The 14,943-nt window shown below is 43.9% G+C and overlaps 1 protein-coding gene across 1 annotated transcript in view; it reads right to left on the reverse strand.

Moving 5' to 3' along the window:
- Positions 1–3,199: 3,199 nt before the first annotated feature.
- The window catches only part of Larp4b (La ribonucleoprotein 4B), a 79,929-nt gene continuing 68,185 nt past the window's right edge, over positions 3,200–14,943 (reverse strand). Inside the window, exons 12-15 of the mRNA XM_036189243.1 lie at positions 14,701–14,807; positions 14,131–14,382; positions 6,560–6,605; positions 3,200–4,913 (exon numbers count right to left, since the gene is read on the reverse strand). Of these exons, the coding sequence (XP_036045136.1) occupies positions 4,716–4,913; positions 6,560–6,605; positions 14,131–14,382; positions 14,701–14,807 (603 nt within the window). The 3' untranslated portion in view covers positions 3,200–4,715. The remainder of the gene's footprint in view (positions 4,914–6,559; positions 6,606–14,130; positions 14,383–14,700; positions 14,808–14,943) is intronic.

The following is a 14,943-nucleotide window of genomic DNA, read 5'->3' on the forward strand; positions in this document are numbered from 1 at the left end:
AAGAACCCAGAAGAGGACTCTGACATCACCAAACCCTGAGCTGAGCTAGTGCTGAAAACATAGCTGCCTTCAGAATTTTCATGTGTCCATGTTAACAGGCCCCCTGAAACTGTCTGCAGCAAAAGGCTGAATGCGTTTTGTCTGTCTCAGGGTATGGCATTCCCAAGGCCTTTTCAATGAAACTCTTCTCAGCCAGCACCTGTTTGATGGAGACTGCCTTGTGATCCACTGGCAGGTGTAGACATCATACCCAGGCCAAACAGTCTGTAAATAGGCTTCCCAGAAGAGATGAGTGGGTGAGTCCTTCCTCTCCCAAGTTTTCCCATAGAGCAGGTAAACATGATAAGGATTGAAGATCACACTAAAGGACCAAGGATGGAAACATCTTGGTGCCCTGAGTCCTAAGACTTTCTGGTCTTCCTCCAGGGCCCACTGTTGGGCTCTCCCCATCCCCCAGGTCTAATCCTTACAGGATCTTCTGTGTTTGCACTGTCTTGCTGGGTAATCTTCTCAGGCTCATACCTGTGATTATACTTAATCACAGGGTTTATAATTCCATGATCATGAATGTCCCAACCTGAAAATTTTCAGCCTGCACCTGTGTGGACAGCAATTCATTGTTCTGACTGCAGAAGAAGGCAGAGGCCAGTGATGTCCTCAAGGACCCATGCTTCTCTCCATGTTCTTGCCCTGCCACCATCAGGTCATCTTCTTCAGGCAGCAAGGATGCTGCAGCAGCTTGAGGTATGGTGGGCACACATTCCAGCATCTGAGAGAAAATGGCTTTTTACATGTTGTTTTGTTGTTGTTTTTGAACTAAGGAAGAGTTGCCAGCAAACTACACATCTTGCTCATTGGTCAGATTTGGGACTGAACCTTTATGTAAAGGAAAAGGGACTTTTGGACCACTTAGGGGCCAGTAGGGGCTTTGAGCATCATCAGGACTATTAAGAAAGAAGGGCAGGGTTGGGGATTTATTTAGCTCAGTGGTGGAGCACTTGCCTAGCAAGTGCAAGGCCCTGGGTTCGATCCTCAGCTCAAAAAATAAAAATAAAAATAAAAAAAATAAATAAATGAATGAATGAATGAATGAATAAATAAATAAATAAATAATAAAGAAGGCCAACTGTGCTGGCTGGTCTTCAGTCAATTTGACCCACAAACTAGAATTATCTGAAAGGAGGGGGACTCAGTTGAGAAAACGCCTCCATAAGGTCCACCTGTGAGGCGTTTTCCTAATTAGTGATTGATTATGGGTGATGCCATCCCTGGGCTGGTGGTCCTGGGTTCTCTAAGAAATAGACGGAGCAGGCCATGGGAAGCCAGCCAGTAAGCAGCTCCCTCCATGGCCTCTGCATCGGCTCCTGCCTCTAGAATCCTGCCCTGTTTGGGTTCCTGTCCTGACTTCTTTCAGTAATGAACAGCAATGCTGAAGTGTAAACCAAAAAAACTCTCTCCTCCCCAACTTGCTTTTTAGTCATGGCATTTTGTTGTAGCTGTAGAAACCCAAATTGAAGTACTACAGTGTCCCCAGCTCACTGGCCCTCCAGCTGTCCGACTGCTGTTGAGCTTCTTACTTGTCATGCCTATTTGGATTAATCATACACTTGATTCATGACACGCCCAAAGTCGGGCCCTCCCTCCATTTCTTCTGCCCTCAAAGCAGTATTTCCGCTGGTGTCCTTAACCGTGCACTCGAACCTGAGGCATCCTGAGCTGTTTCTCCTCTGCCTTGCGCAAGCTGCAGTCACTAGACCTCCAGAGACCACTCAGATGTTTCGCTTCACCCAGGTCCAGCACTGTCTCTCACAGGTGCCCTTAAATGTCTCCAGTTCCCTGCTCCTCCCAGCAGCTCAAGGATCCCTCTTTTTGTCTTTTTTTCTCCCCCAGAGCTGAGGACTGAACCCAGGGCCTTGCATTTGCTAGGCAAGTGCTCTACCACTGAACTAAATCCCAACCCCTCAAGGATCCCTCTTGCTGATGGAGTTCTGCAGCAGCATCTGCTTGCTTCAGCTCCTCCGGCACTTGCAGCGGCAGGCAGAGTAGCTGGCTAGCATAGACAGATGGGGGTTGTCATCCACTCACGTCTGACTTCATCTCCCACTGCTCAGCCCTTCTCCATCCACACTGCCACCTCCCCTTCCTCAAACACACCAAATTAACTCCATAGCAAGGCTTCTCATCCGTTGACTCCTTCACTCCGATACTTGTACTCTGCGAGGTAGTGTCCCTTCACAGAGGCTGTTCTGTGTATTTGTTACTTTGTTTACTCTGTTTAAAGTTACTTATCATAACTTTAACTTATCTCTGTTGTTTATTTGCTTTTGACCAGAAAGCCCAAAGTTATCAGTCACTTACCTTCTCCTAGCATAGGAGGCATCCATGGTGTTGTGGTCTGAATATGAAATTCTCCCTTAGACTTGTCTGTTGAACACTTGGTTCCAGCCAGTGGTGGTTTGGGAACCTTTAGGAGGCAGAACCTCACTGGAGGAAGGAAGCTACTGGGGGACAGGCCTGGAAGTTTAAGCCTCAATTTTATTCACCGTTTCCTGCTGTGGCAACAGAACCAGTGGTCCTACCTACCAACAAACTGCCAAGTCCCAGCACAAAGCCTCCAGCAAACACTACAACATTCTGAGTTGTCATCTGCTGCCCAGCACACAGCCCTCTTGCTCTCAGCAAATGCACTGTAGTTACCTGTAAGCTTGTCTTCTTAAGTGAATAGCTTCCAAACATACCTTAGTCATCTGACATGTCAGGGCTCCCCAGGCAGGGACAGAATTACCAAGACAGTACACTATGGTTCACTCATGTAACTAATACAAAACAGAGACTGACGAGTCCACAGCCACTTCAATTAAGTGCCTGGTGGTAGGTGGAAGATACCCACAGGAGCTCTCACCTGAATCCACAAACCACCCCTGAAGCAGGCCTACAAACCTGCTTTACCCAATTTAACAGGCAAGGTTACTAAGCTAAGACCTGAGTAAATGAGAAATTACTCCATCAATGACCTGCTCAGTGCAGCTGTAATTCATATACGTTTACTCATATGTCATTAACCCAGGATGTGATTTTAGAGCAAGTAAATAATTGGTTATATGTTTAAATATATAAAGACAAAAAAAAATTTTTTTTGAGCTGAGGATCGAACCCAGGGCCATGTGCTTGCCAGGCAAGCGCTCTACCACTGAGCTAAATCCCCAACTCGACAAAATTTTCTAACTGCCTTTCTTTTCTAAGTAAGTAAAAGTTCAAAGGTAACAAAGTAGCTGGAAGTGCAGCTTTGGGAGAATGGTGCAATTTACCCTCTTATCTGGTGCTAGGGTGAGGTTCTGCTGGCTTGAGAACCAGAGGTACTTATGATTGCTCACATGAAAGGGACCTAGCTTGCTAATAAAACACAGGGCAGCCAAAGACTTCTTATTTGTAAAAGCAGGATCAGATTCAACATATGTTCAACTCTGCCTCTATTTAAACAGACACTTTACAAAGAATCACAAACCCTATGTCAAGCAAGGAGGGGTTCTATGGTCTAATGTCCCAAGTCTTCTGTAGCTCTTGTAGATGCATCGACACTGGCAGCAGCGGAGACTGTGTAACTTGGACACAGAGCCAGGCCCTGCCTTTCAGAAAGCAGTAATTCTTTCTTCAATAAAGGCTCTGCACAGAAACTCAAGTACATTCAAAGCAGCAACAGTCTATGAAACTGAGGAGGGCTGCCAGTGTTATTGACCTATCACTTAAGGGAGACCATAACTTGAAAACAAAACTTCATAACTGTTGAAATGCACAATTCTCTACTGTTTTATAAGGCAACTGGAAATTATTCATGTGGACATTAAGACTGGTTAAGTTCTAAGACATCCCAATTCTAACATGTTCCCTTACTAGATAATATGGACTCTTGGAAAGCATAGTTTCCATGGCTAAAAACAGCAGCAATTACCACTTCTCAACGTGAAAAGAACTCAACTTTTTACCTGACTCTAGTCTCAAGATACTGCAGTGGCAAAGTCATCTGCCTTAAGTATTACAGCCACTACTGTGGCTCCACACAGACAAATGTGCCATCTGATGTACAGCCACAGTTGACAACTGCAGCATAAGGAACACCTAGAGCCAGGACTACTCCACAAGTCCACCCCACCCCCACCCGGGCTGGCACTCAGCCATACTTTAGTAACTGAGCATAAAGTCCTTTGTCTGCATGCCCCAGAGCCTTGAAACACTGATACTGGCAGGGGCAAATCCCACTGCCAGCCTGTTAGCTAACTGCATTGCAGGAGCTCTGGGAAGGAATCTCTTTGGACACGAGGAGCTCAGCTGAGATTAGCAGTGGTGACCACTGCAGTGAGCGACCTTGTGGCAGCCTAGAGTTTGCTGGAATCACCAGACGACAACAAAGTGACTCTAAGCTTCCTGCTACTAACACTATGTAGATTATTTCTGGTGTCATGCAGATTCTTGTATCTTATTCTGTTTCATGAAACACAAGTGCTTTAAATGTCAACAGCTCATCTATGCACCTGTACAGCACAGGCACCACAGCAACCTCAGCAGGCAGCAAGAGAAGGGCAGCCTGACCTGGCTCCAACATCAAGGGAGCAACACAAATCACCCAAAACCTTAAACTTCTTTCAATTCCTTTCTCCTTTTAACATGTGTAAAGAACTTGGGCCAGGTCCCTGCACAACATCAGTGCTTAGAAAACATCAGCAAACTTTACAGCAAACTTTATAGCTTACTCTTTCTTTTGAAGATCCTATGATCAAGCTGGAAAGCCTGTTTTCAAACAAGTCCTCTGCCTTCAAATTGCCTGCAGCTCCAGGTAATGGGGGGAAGTTGGACAGCCCCAGTTCGAAACTTGGTGATGGAGGCTTTGGTGGTGTTGGAGACTGAGTCTGACTGCTCTGCAACACAATGACACCCCAGAAGGTCACACAAGTGTGGAGAGACAAGGGTGGCATAAAAGCAAGGCAAAAATCTTCCAGCTGTCATGTCTGTCTGAAAAGTCTATAAATGTTGCACGAGTGATTTCTAGGGTTCACTTAACTTGAGATTTAGACCAATAGGATAAAATTCAGAGTTCAAATGCAAGCAGTGGGCCAACAAAAGGATTCAGTGGGTAAAGATGCCTGCTGCCAGGCCTGAAGACATTAAGTTTAATCCCTGGGAGACCCACAAGGTAGAAAGAAAAAAACACACTCCCATAAGTTGTCCTTTGACCCTCATATATGCATCAAGCATGTGCACATGCACGCGCACGCACACACAAACAAATACACACACACACACACACACACACACACACACACACACACACACACACACACGCAAATGTAACATTAAAAAATTCAAATGTGGGTTGGGGATTTAGCTCAGTGGTAGAGCACTTGCCTAGCAAGCCCAAGGCCCTGGGTTCAATCCTCAGCTTTAAAAAAAAAAAAATCGAATGTAAGCAAGTTAAAGGATGAAATGTATCTAAGGTGACAAATTCAGGCTGTACTGGAAATTTTTTAGCTGAAGTTTACCTAGTTATGTGCCCTCACAACTGCTCTCTTAGTAGCCTTCTTGGTAATCAGATCAAATGTAATCTCACAGAGCTTGTTCAAAGTAACTCTTACTTCATTTAATAATGGTGCCCAAATGCAAAAGCAGTAACTAGAAAGTCAGATAAGCCAGAGAGAAGCCAAAGAGTGCTTCCTGTTGAGAAAAAGGTGATTATTCTCAACTGTCCCGAGGTACAAACTAAGCCTTTGCTCATGGGGTCACAAAGGGAAGACAAACTTCTGCTTGTCTGGCTGCTGCATCTCGCACTTCTGAAGCTACAAACTCCGTGTGTGGCAAGATGCCTTCTATTAGCCAAGGGTTCGCATCCACTCTGAGTCTTTGCTGTTTCCCAGTGGATGGACCAAGTCCTGCTTATAATCCACCACAGTTTCCCACATTGAGCCACATGTAGACTGTACTAAGTATAAAAGTGAATCCTACCTTCTATTATGTGTTAAGGGTATACACCATAAACCAGCTGGTCATCAGTATTTCTAAAAACCATACAATCCTTTCTTCTTTAGGCCAAAAGTATCAGTTAAGGATTATCACATTAAAGTTTTTTTGCAATGTTCCTCTCCTCAGATCTTATCCTTCTTAATCCATTTAGTTAACTCTGATGTTTGCTTACTATTAGATTTAAATGTCTTGTAAAAATAAGCATTTGGGGCTAGAGAGACGGTTTGGTGAACCAAGTTGCTTGCTCTGCAAACATAAGGACCTGAATTCATAACATAGCAATGTGTCTGGAACTGCAGCACTGATGGGTGGAGACAGAATGATCTAGGGAGCTCACTGGTAGCCAGCCTACTTCAAGCAGTGGGCTTCCAGTGCAGTAAGAGAAGTCTCAAGACAATAAGGTAGACACTGATGAGACACCTGAAGTCTCCTTCTGGCTCTTACGTATCCAAGAGCACAAGTTCATGTGAGTGCACACAGGCAACACACACACACACACACACACACACACACACACACACACACACACACCACTTTATGTACTCACTGTAAACTTCTCTTCTCTTTTCTTCCGATAGCCAAAGGAATTTTTCCTAGGAGTAGAAAGCAAAAAGACCATTATTTTTTTCCTTACTTGGAAAATTTGCCAAGCTTATGTTTGCTCATATATCCAAAGCACTATGCATCAATTCAGTCAGTCGTTAATATTTTTAATCTTTCATGAAGAAACTGATTCTAAAAGTCAACTTTAAAAAGACAATCAAAGAGGCAGGCAGATATCTGTGAGTTCGAGGCCAGCCTGAGCTACAGAGTGAGTTCCAGGAAAGGCGCAAAGCTACACAGAGGAAACCCTGTTTCAGAAAAACAAACAAACAAACAAACAACAGGGCTGGAGAGATGGCTCAGAGGTTAAGAGTACCAACTGTTCTTCCAGAGGTCCTGAGTTCAATTCCCAGCACCCACATGGTGGCTCACAAGCATCTTTAATGAGATCTGGCGCCTTCTTCTGTGTACATAATAAATAAATCTTAAAAAAAAAAAAAGACAATCAAAACCCAGGCATCATAGTACATGCCAGCAGTTCTAATATTGGGGTTGCTGAGGCAGGAAGATGACAAGCTTAAGGGTCAGCCTGCATCAGATCATATAACAAGATGGTCTTACTGTATTAAACAAAAGTATAAACAACGAAATCCACATGTTGACAGTAAATCATTAAATTAAATATCCAGACAGATAATAGAAAAATCATTATTGTAACAACTTATCTACTGGCTACTTAGAATTTTTAAGATTTGAATGTTTAACTGTCCTTTCAGCTGGAACGATAAGATATATATACAAAATCTGACATCAAACTATATAGGTGAGCAACTTAAAACGTTAGTAAAAAACTATGATTATCCCTTACTGCAAAAGAACCTCTAAATTCTGAGAGTGCCCTAAAACGCAGGCTTGCCTTCCTTATCAACAGTAAGTAGCCAGACCCTGGGCAGCAATGCTGGGAGTCTGTACCCTACAGCACTACAGTGAGCCACAGACTCTGTACTTACAGTTTCCTGGATGGGTTTATGTGGTTTAACAAGCCACACATGAATCTCAACTGGCAATTTCATTTTTATTTGTTTATCCCTTCTTCTTCTTCTTCTTTTTAATTTTTTTTAAGATTTATTTATTTATTATGTATACAGCATGTATGACTGCAGGCCAGAAGAGGGCAGCAGATGTGATTATAGATGGTTGTGAGCCACCATGTGGGTGCTGGGAATTGAACTCAGGACCTCTGGAAGAACACTCAGCGCTCTTAACCTCTGAGCCATCTCTTCAGTCCTTGTTTATCCCTTCTATCATTTTAACTGCACAGACTCCCCAAAGGCTATGCATTACATAACCTTAAAAGGAATTTAGATATTAATTTCTTATTTATAGAAAATTAAAAAATGGTTTTGTCTGAAGTGTCCCTCTTAGAATAGGAGGTCTGGGAGAGACTCTAAAGACCCTCTGGCTAGCCTCTGGGATACAAACCTTTTTGGTTCTGGAATGCATCCAGGCAATTCTCTAGCAGAAAAGTGACTCTCCTGAAGGAAACAGAGTCTGGCTTTCTGCTGAGCTAGCCTAGTACAGGCTAAACCCCTGAGCATAGATGAGGTATTATGCCATAAAGGTGGGCATGAACCTTCAACCTGTTGGAACAGGACCCTCAGTCCCATAATGATCAGGCCTCTGGGCACTTGGATGAGAGATGACAAGTTCTGGTATGGCATGGGCACTGTGAACATCTGTGCTACAGTTGCTGCCTTAAGACGACAGGCAGGTTCCACAGTGGGCTAGCTTCACTACAGGTGTCTGTGCACCAACACGATCTAACAACAGTGCCTCCCTGTGAGTGGAGCCCACAAAATGCATGGCTGCCCTTAGAGCACCTCAACAGACCAGATGGAGCTCCAAGTGCAGTAACCCCATGGAATGACAGGACGTCCTGGAACATGGTCTCAGTGTCCATCCCTTGGAAAGTGACTGCAGAGAGAAGACACAGCAAAGGACTGCTGCTCACAGTGTGTGGTTTGTTGTAGCAGAGACAGGCAGAGGCATGGTCCCAGCACCATGCAGTTTTGCACTTGGGATACTGGGAGCTCACAGGTTTTGGATCCTACATGGGGAAGCTTCTGCTCTGTATCTAAGACAGATCACCATCTGGCATTTGGAGTTTTTCACTATACTGACCTTGGCATGTACAAGGGTAGCAGATACATGACTGAAGCCTTGAAGGCTTTATAGCAACCTCTTAGTGCTTCCGACCAACAAAAAAAAAGTTGATGAGTAACACACTCAAGGAAAAACAATAGAGGAGGAAATTCCAACTCTGTGGAAGATCAGGTCCTTCAGGAAGGAGGAACAGATCACCCCTCCTGCTTCTGCCCAGGCTCTCTGGACACGGGGCATATGACGGAGAGAGAAGGAAAAGTACTCACTAATCGTGCTTCTATCATCAGTCCATGGTTCAGAAACAAGGACTGAAAGCTATACTCATTCATGGCTCAACATGAGCACACTCATATGTGTTATCTAAGTGAGGTGTGCAAGTTCTTACTTAGGTCACAGATTAAGTGGAAACCTGACCCCTTTGTTGAGAAGAGTGAGAATCTCCATTAGTGCAAAGCTTGGTCTCTCTGGTTAAGAGCTGAACCCTGTTCCAGTGGCAACCTGGGAGCTCAAACACTGTTGGGAGTGACTGTCACCAAAGAGGCAGGGCATACTGGTGGACAAGACTCTGTCTAGTCTCAGCCTACCTTTTGATTTCTTTTCTTTTTTAAGGTGGCTGGGATTCTGCAAACACTGCTTTTCCTCTGACAGGGGGCTTTATTAAGCTTTTACTAACAAGGGCTGGAAGGACACAGGAATTTACTCTTCAGTTTACACTCTCTTTACACTGTGCCTGTTGAACCCAGGAGATCGGTTGTCCAGGCTCCCTTCTCTCAAGATTCTAGGCCCAAACCTGATGTCACTAGCTCTGTGTTATTCAACGCTCCCTCTGAGTTCTCAGTCTCCATGAACTGATTTGGTATACAAATGGCTGGTATAGCTTTTGTCCTGATGGCCCCCAGGCCAGTGTTAGCTCTACTAAGCCATGGTGCCTGTGGCCTGTCTCACAACCTACCACAGCTCCACAGATGTTGACGCCATCAGTGAAAACAGGAATTTTTCAAATTCTTCAGATTAAACTCTCCAGCTGCACTAACAGCAAAGAGACTCTCTCTCTCTCCTCTTCCACTGCTCTCCTTCATGGCTACTAACTTTCACAAGTGGCAGCCCCAGGCAAACAAGCATGTCCACAACACTGAAGTGAATTATACAGTGGCTTACACATGTTTATGTGAAAAGAAGAGTCACATGTTTTTCTCTTTAAAATCCAGAAATGATTGAGCTAAATGAGAAGACATGTCAGAGGCAGAGAGAAGCTGAACATCTATCCCGCCATCATACAGTGAATACATAGATAAGAGAGCCAGTTGACCTTCCTGTTGGTAGAGAGGATGTTCCAGGGACCCACTCAGAAGACCAAACCAGCCATAGTATTCCTAGAGACCAAGTCCAATGGCTAGCAGGTTCCTGCTTTTTAACCCTGTGAGGGTTAAGAGAGGCAAGGAAGTTGTAGATGCTGACAGAGGTTGGCACATGACATTCAGGAAAGAAGTACTTTTGTTACACCAAAGCACAAGTGAAGCAGCAGGCACTGCGGCAGAGGCTGCAGTGAGCTACCCAGAAGACCCAGCTACCAATATGTGGTGGGTATTATGTTCCCTGAAATATTGTGTGTTCCCCGAAATAAACATATCTGGGGTTAGAGAACAGACAGCCACTAGAACAGAGCCAGAAATGGTGGCTAGAAAATGGGAAGAGTAAGCTATAGCAGAAGTTGGGCGGCGGTGGTACACACCTTTAATCCCAGCACTTGGGAGGCAGAGCTAGCTGGATCTCTGAGTTCAAGGCCACTTTAGAAACAGCTAAGCATGGTGACCCACGCCTTTAATCCCAGAAACATAACCTTTAACCCCAGGGAGTGGGGGCAGAAAGAGAAAGGTATATAAGGCGTGAGGACCAGGAACTAAAGAGGAAAAAGCATGTAGTTAGTTAAGCTTTGGAGCAACCCAGTTCAGCTGAGATTCATGTGGAGGAGGACTCAGAAGCTTCCAGCCTGAGGAAACAAGATCACCTGAGGAACTAGCAAGGTGAGATAGCTGTGGCTTGTTCTGCTTCTCTGATCTTCCAGCAATCACCCCAATAACTGGCCTCAGGTTTGGTTTTATTAATAAGACTCTTTAAGTTTCCTGTTACACCAATAGTTTCCCATTGAGAGAAGACATGATCTAGGACTTAACAACTGTAGAGAAGTCAATGCCTAGCTTTAATGGACTGGCTGACTCTCTACCAGGACTTCTGTAGCTGGTGACTATTACAACACGGTTACTGAATGTTTTAAGAGAGTACTGAAAATGTGTTACTCAAGGAAAAGATTCTTTCAGATTATTATTATTTGATGCCAATGCATCTGGCCATTCATGAGCTCTGACGGAAATATATAACAAGATTAATAGCATGTTCACAAAAACTAACACAATATGCATGCTGCACTCATGGGTCAAAAACTAATTTCAACTTTTAGGTCCTACTTGTTTAAGAAATACACTTCATTGGGGCTGGGGAGATAGTCATAAAATGCTTGCTGCTCAAGCATGAAAACTGGAGTTAGTACCTCAGAACTCACATTTGTAAAAGCTAGGCACTGGGACTGAGATGCTTAGTTTGTAAACTGCCTGTCATGCGAGCATGAGGACCTGAGCTTGGATCTCTAGGGCACATAAAAGCTATGTGCCGTGGCTGCATCTATAACCACAGTATGCACAGGGAACAACAGGCATAGGTCCCTGGAGCTCACTGGCCAGTAAAATCTGCCTAATTGTCAACTCCAGGTTCAGTGAGAGACCCTGTTTCAAAAAACAAGGTGGAAATTAATAGAAGAAGATGGCTGGCATTGTCTCTGGCCTCAACATGTGCATCATCCAAACATGTATGTCTGCACACACATAAGAACATTAGAGAAACATCATAGACTCTCAAAAATAAAACTGCCAAGTGGGCATGCTTACAATCCCAGTATTGGGGTATTCAGGAAAGGGAAACCCTGGAGTCAACCAGCCTAACTGGTGAGCTCCAGTTCCATAAGAGACACTGTCCCCAAAATGAAGGTGCATGGGACTTGAGAAGCAAGACCCAAAGTTGATAAACATGATACATGTAGCCTGTTTACCCCCCACACAAATAGGAAACTACATTTCATGGACAACAGTGATCCTTCTAAAAGACCACCTTCTGGAAAGGACCCACACTTCAGGTGCTGCTAAAACAACCCGTGATCAATGGGAAGAGGTCAAGACAGCAACAGTTACAGGAGTTTGGGCTTCAGTGAGCCTCAAGAGCTTTCTGACTATGACCTCATTCACCCTTCAATGGCCAAGAAGCTGTTTCATGCAGATCAGTGAAAAGATGGTTTCTTGAGGTAGATCTACTGCTGACCCAGGTCTTGCCAATGGTGTGGATGGACAACCAAAGGTTGAAACTGTAACTGGGTGATCAGGCAGCAGCAGGACAGGATAAGAGCTTGTAGATAAACAGTCTTATTAAATAAGAAACACAGAGCCAATTGCAGAATTAAAAGCCCAAGGTCAGAGCAGTAGCTGAGAGCTGAGACTTAAAATCACCTTTCTTACCCTTAGCTACCACTGTCGTCCTTCCCCTCAGAAAGAGACCTACTTCCTTTTATTGACTTTCTGTTCTGCCTTCTCATTGGTTGTAAACCCAACCACATGACCTCCTCATCACTGCCTGTCTGTACAGACCTCCAGGTCTTCTATGGGTGGTATTGAGATTAAAGGCATGTGTCTCCACACTGGCTGTATCCTTGAACACACAGAGATCCGCCTAGCTCTGCCTCCCAAGTGCTGGGATTAAAGGCAAGTGCCACCACTGCCCAGCTTCTGCTATGGCTTGCTATTAGCTCTGACCCCCAGGTAACTTTATTTATTAACATACAAATAAAATCACATTTCAGTACAAATAAAATATCACCATAAGAGCTCTGACTCCCAATACAAAAATTCTGTGAGTAAACTAAACAGCAGTATATTCTTTGTAAAACAAAACAAAACAAAAGACATTAGTGTCTTATTCTTGGGCACTGCACACCCATCCCAACCTTTAGCACCCCACGTCACTCACTTTGCTGTGATACCTGCTTTACTGTGGTGATCTAGACCCAAACCTGCCATATCTTGGCTGTGTGCCTTTGTTCTGTATGTGCCAAGAAAGAGGAATCAACATTTTGAGTTTCAATGAGTCACTAATCATGCTGTATATTTATGTATGGAAAACTGAGGACTTCCCCCTGCCCCCACTTAAATTTTTCAAGGTAGGTTAAAAGAAACAACCTGGATAGGCTGAGGTTCTTGCTTAGCATTTGTCAGAGGAAGATGCTGACAGGCTTTACCACATTAGCAACTGTCTAGTCAACACTGGGTAGGGTGCAAACTCTAAGATCTACCTATGTCTTTTTTAATCTCACCTCTTTAGAGGAGGTATAAATGGCAGAAGACAAGACAGTGAACAAGAAAGAAGAAACTGCACTAGAGGTCACAGGGAGAAGAAATGGAAGTACAGTAGTTTACATTCACAGTATATGGGAAGAACCCTAGGGAATGACAAGAAACACCAAGACTCTAAGAACTACTTGCCTAAGGATGGAAATACTGTGACCAAAGGCACTGCCTCACACAGTAGCTTTTGTTTATAAGTTTAGTAGAAATGAAATTTAAATGCTGGTTTGCCAGGCTACCAAACTCTTGTATCTGCCGACTACAGCCTGTTGCCAGCGCAATCCCACTTCATTTGACTTTTGTGGAGCACTAGGCATGGATCCAGGCCCTTGTTTACTAGGCATGCACTCTACAGCTGACCACATGCTCAGCTCTCCTTACTACCAGCTATAAAGAAAGCAAGAACAAGAACCTGGAGGAACACACCTTGGAGGCTACCTCAATCAAGATCAGTGACCTAGAGGGCCAGGGCTAACTCCAAGGTGAGACTGTAGTCAGGATGAGCAGAGATTAGACACTGAACAGCTCTTACATGCCAGCTGTAGTGTTATGAAAGAAAATGTCATGCTTTTAAGAAAAACAAAAAACAGCCAGGCGGTGGTGGTGCACGCCTTTAATTCTAGCACTTGGTTGGCAGAGTCAGGTGAATCTCTGTGAGTTCGAGGCCAGCCTGGGCTACAGAGTGAGTTTCAGGAAAGGTGCAAAGCTACACAGAGAAACACTGTCTCAAAAAAACCAACCAACCAACCAACCAAACAAACCAACCAACCAACAACCAAAAAAACACATTTAAGTCTGCTCTAAAACCAACACTTTCCTGAGGAATTAAGGGAAACCTTTGATGTTTACAGTTTGATTTTTCTGAAATGTATTAGGATATTATAAAACATCTAAATTAAAATGCAAAATATTAGTAGTTCATGCTAGGTACATAATATCTGCTTGACAAAATATGCAAGTGACTTACCTTCCTCTCCCTAAACCAGGAGAGGATTCAAGACTACTTGGCTCCACACGCCCAGTTCCAATCTCTCTCTTGGCATAAGCTGAAGGGTTCTGTATTCGTGTTCTAGTTTGCCCTGCTTGCCTCGTCTGTGGGCTCCGGACGCCATTAATTAATCGATCTGCAGTGAAGTTAAATATTGAAGGACTTTCTAGCAGCCCGGGCCCTCTCTCTGTACTAGGAATCGCATGGCGCAGATGAGACTTACTAGGATTCCTGCAAATGAGATGTTTGTATATGCTGAGTTATAACGCAATCAAGGAGTATAGAATGAGCATGCTAATGTGAAATATGTGTCAAGATCTGCTTCCTACTTAATGAACACATGGTAAAAGTTGCCCCCAAAGCCTTCTCTGAAGAGAATCTCTTCCTTACTCCTGGCAGCCAGCTTTGGATTTTAGTCTTTATTTAGATTACAGTTTTAAGTTTCATCTCTAATGAGCATTCTTAGCGGTTACACAGATCTCTCATTACAGATAACCTGGGACAGTGAAAATGAAGCTTGTGAACATCAGAAACACCATTGGAACTTGCCTGCTTCTAGGAGGATACTGTCTGAGTGAAGTCAGAGGAGATGTTGCAGGTTTGAAGGTCGGAGATGTAAACCCATTTATAAATCCAGTACTTGGAAATGGTGTTACCTGGATTCATTAACAAAAAAACAAGTATGTAAAACATGAGACACGAGACAATTCAATTGGATTTACAATTGTATCTTGGGTAAACCAGATAATGTCTTCCTCTTGCCAGAGGTGTGAACTCCATGTTATGCTTAAA

Source organism: Onychomys torridus, chromosome 5 (assembly GCF_903995425.1).
Source record: "Onychomys torridus chromosome 5, mOncTor1.1, whole genome shotgun sequence".
Lineage (NCBI taxonomy): Eukaryota > Metazoa > Chordata > Mammalia > Rodentia > Cricetidae > Onychomys > Onychomys torridus.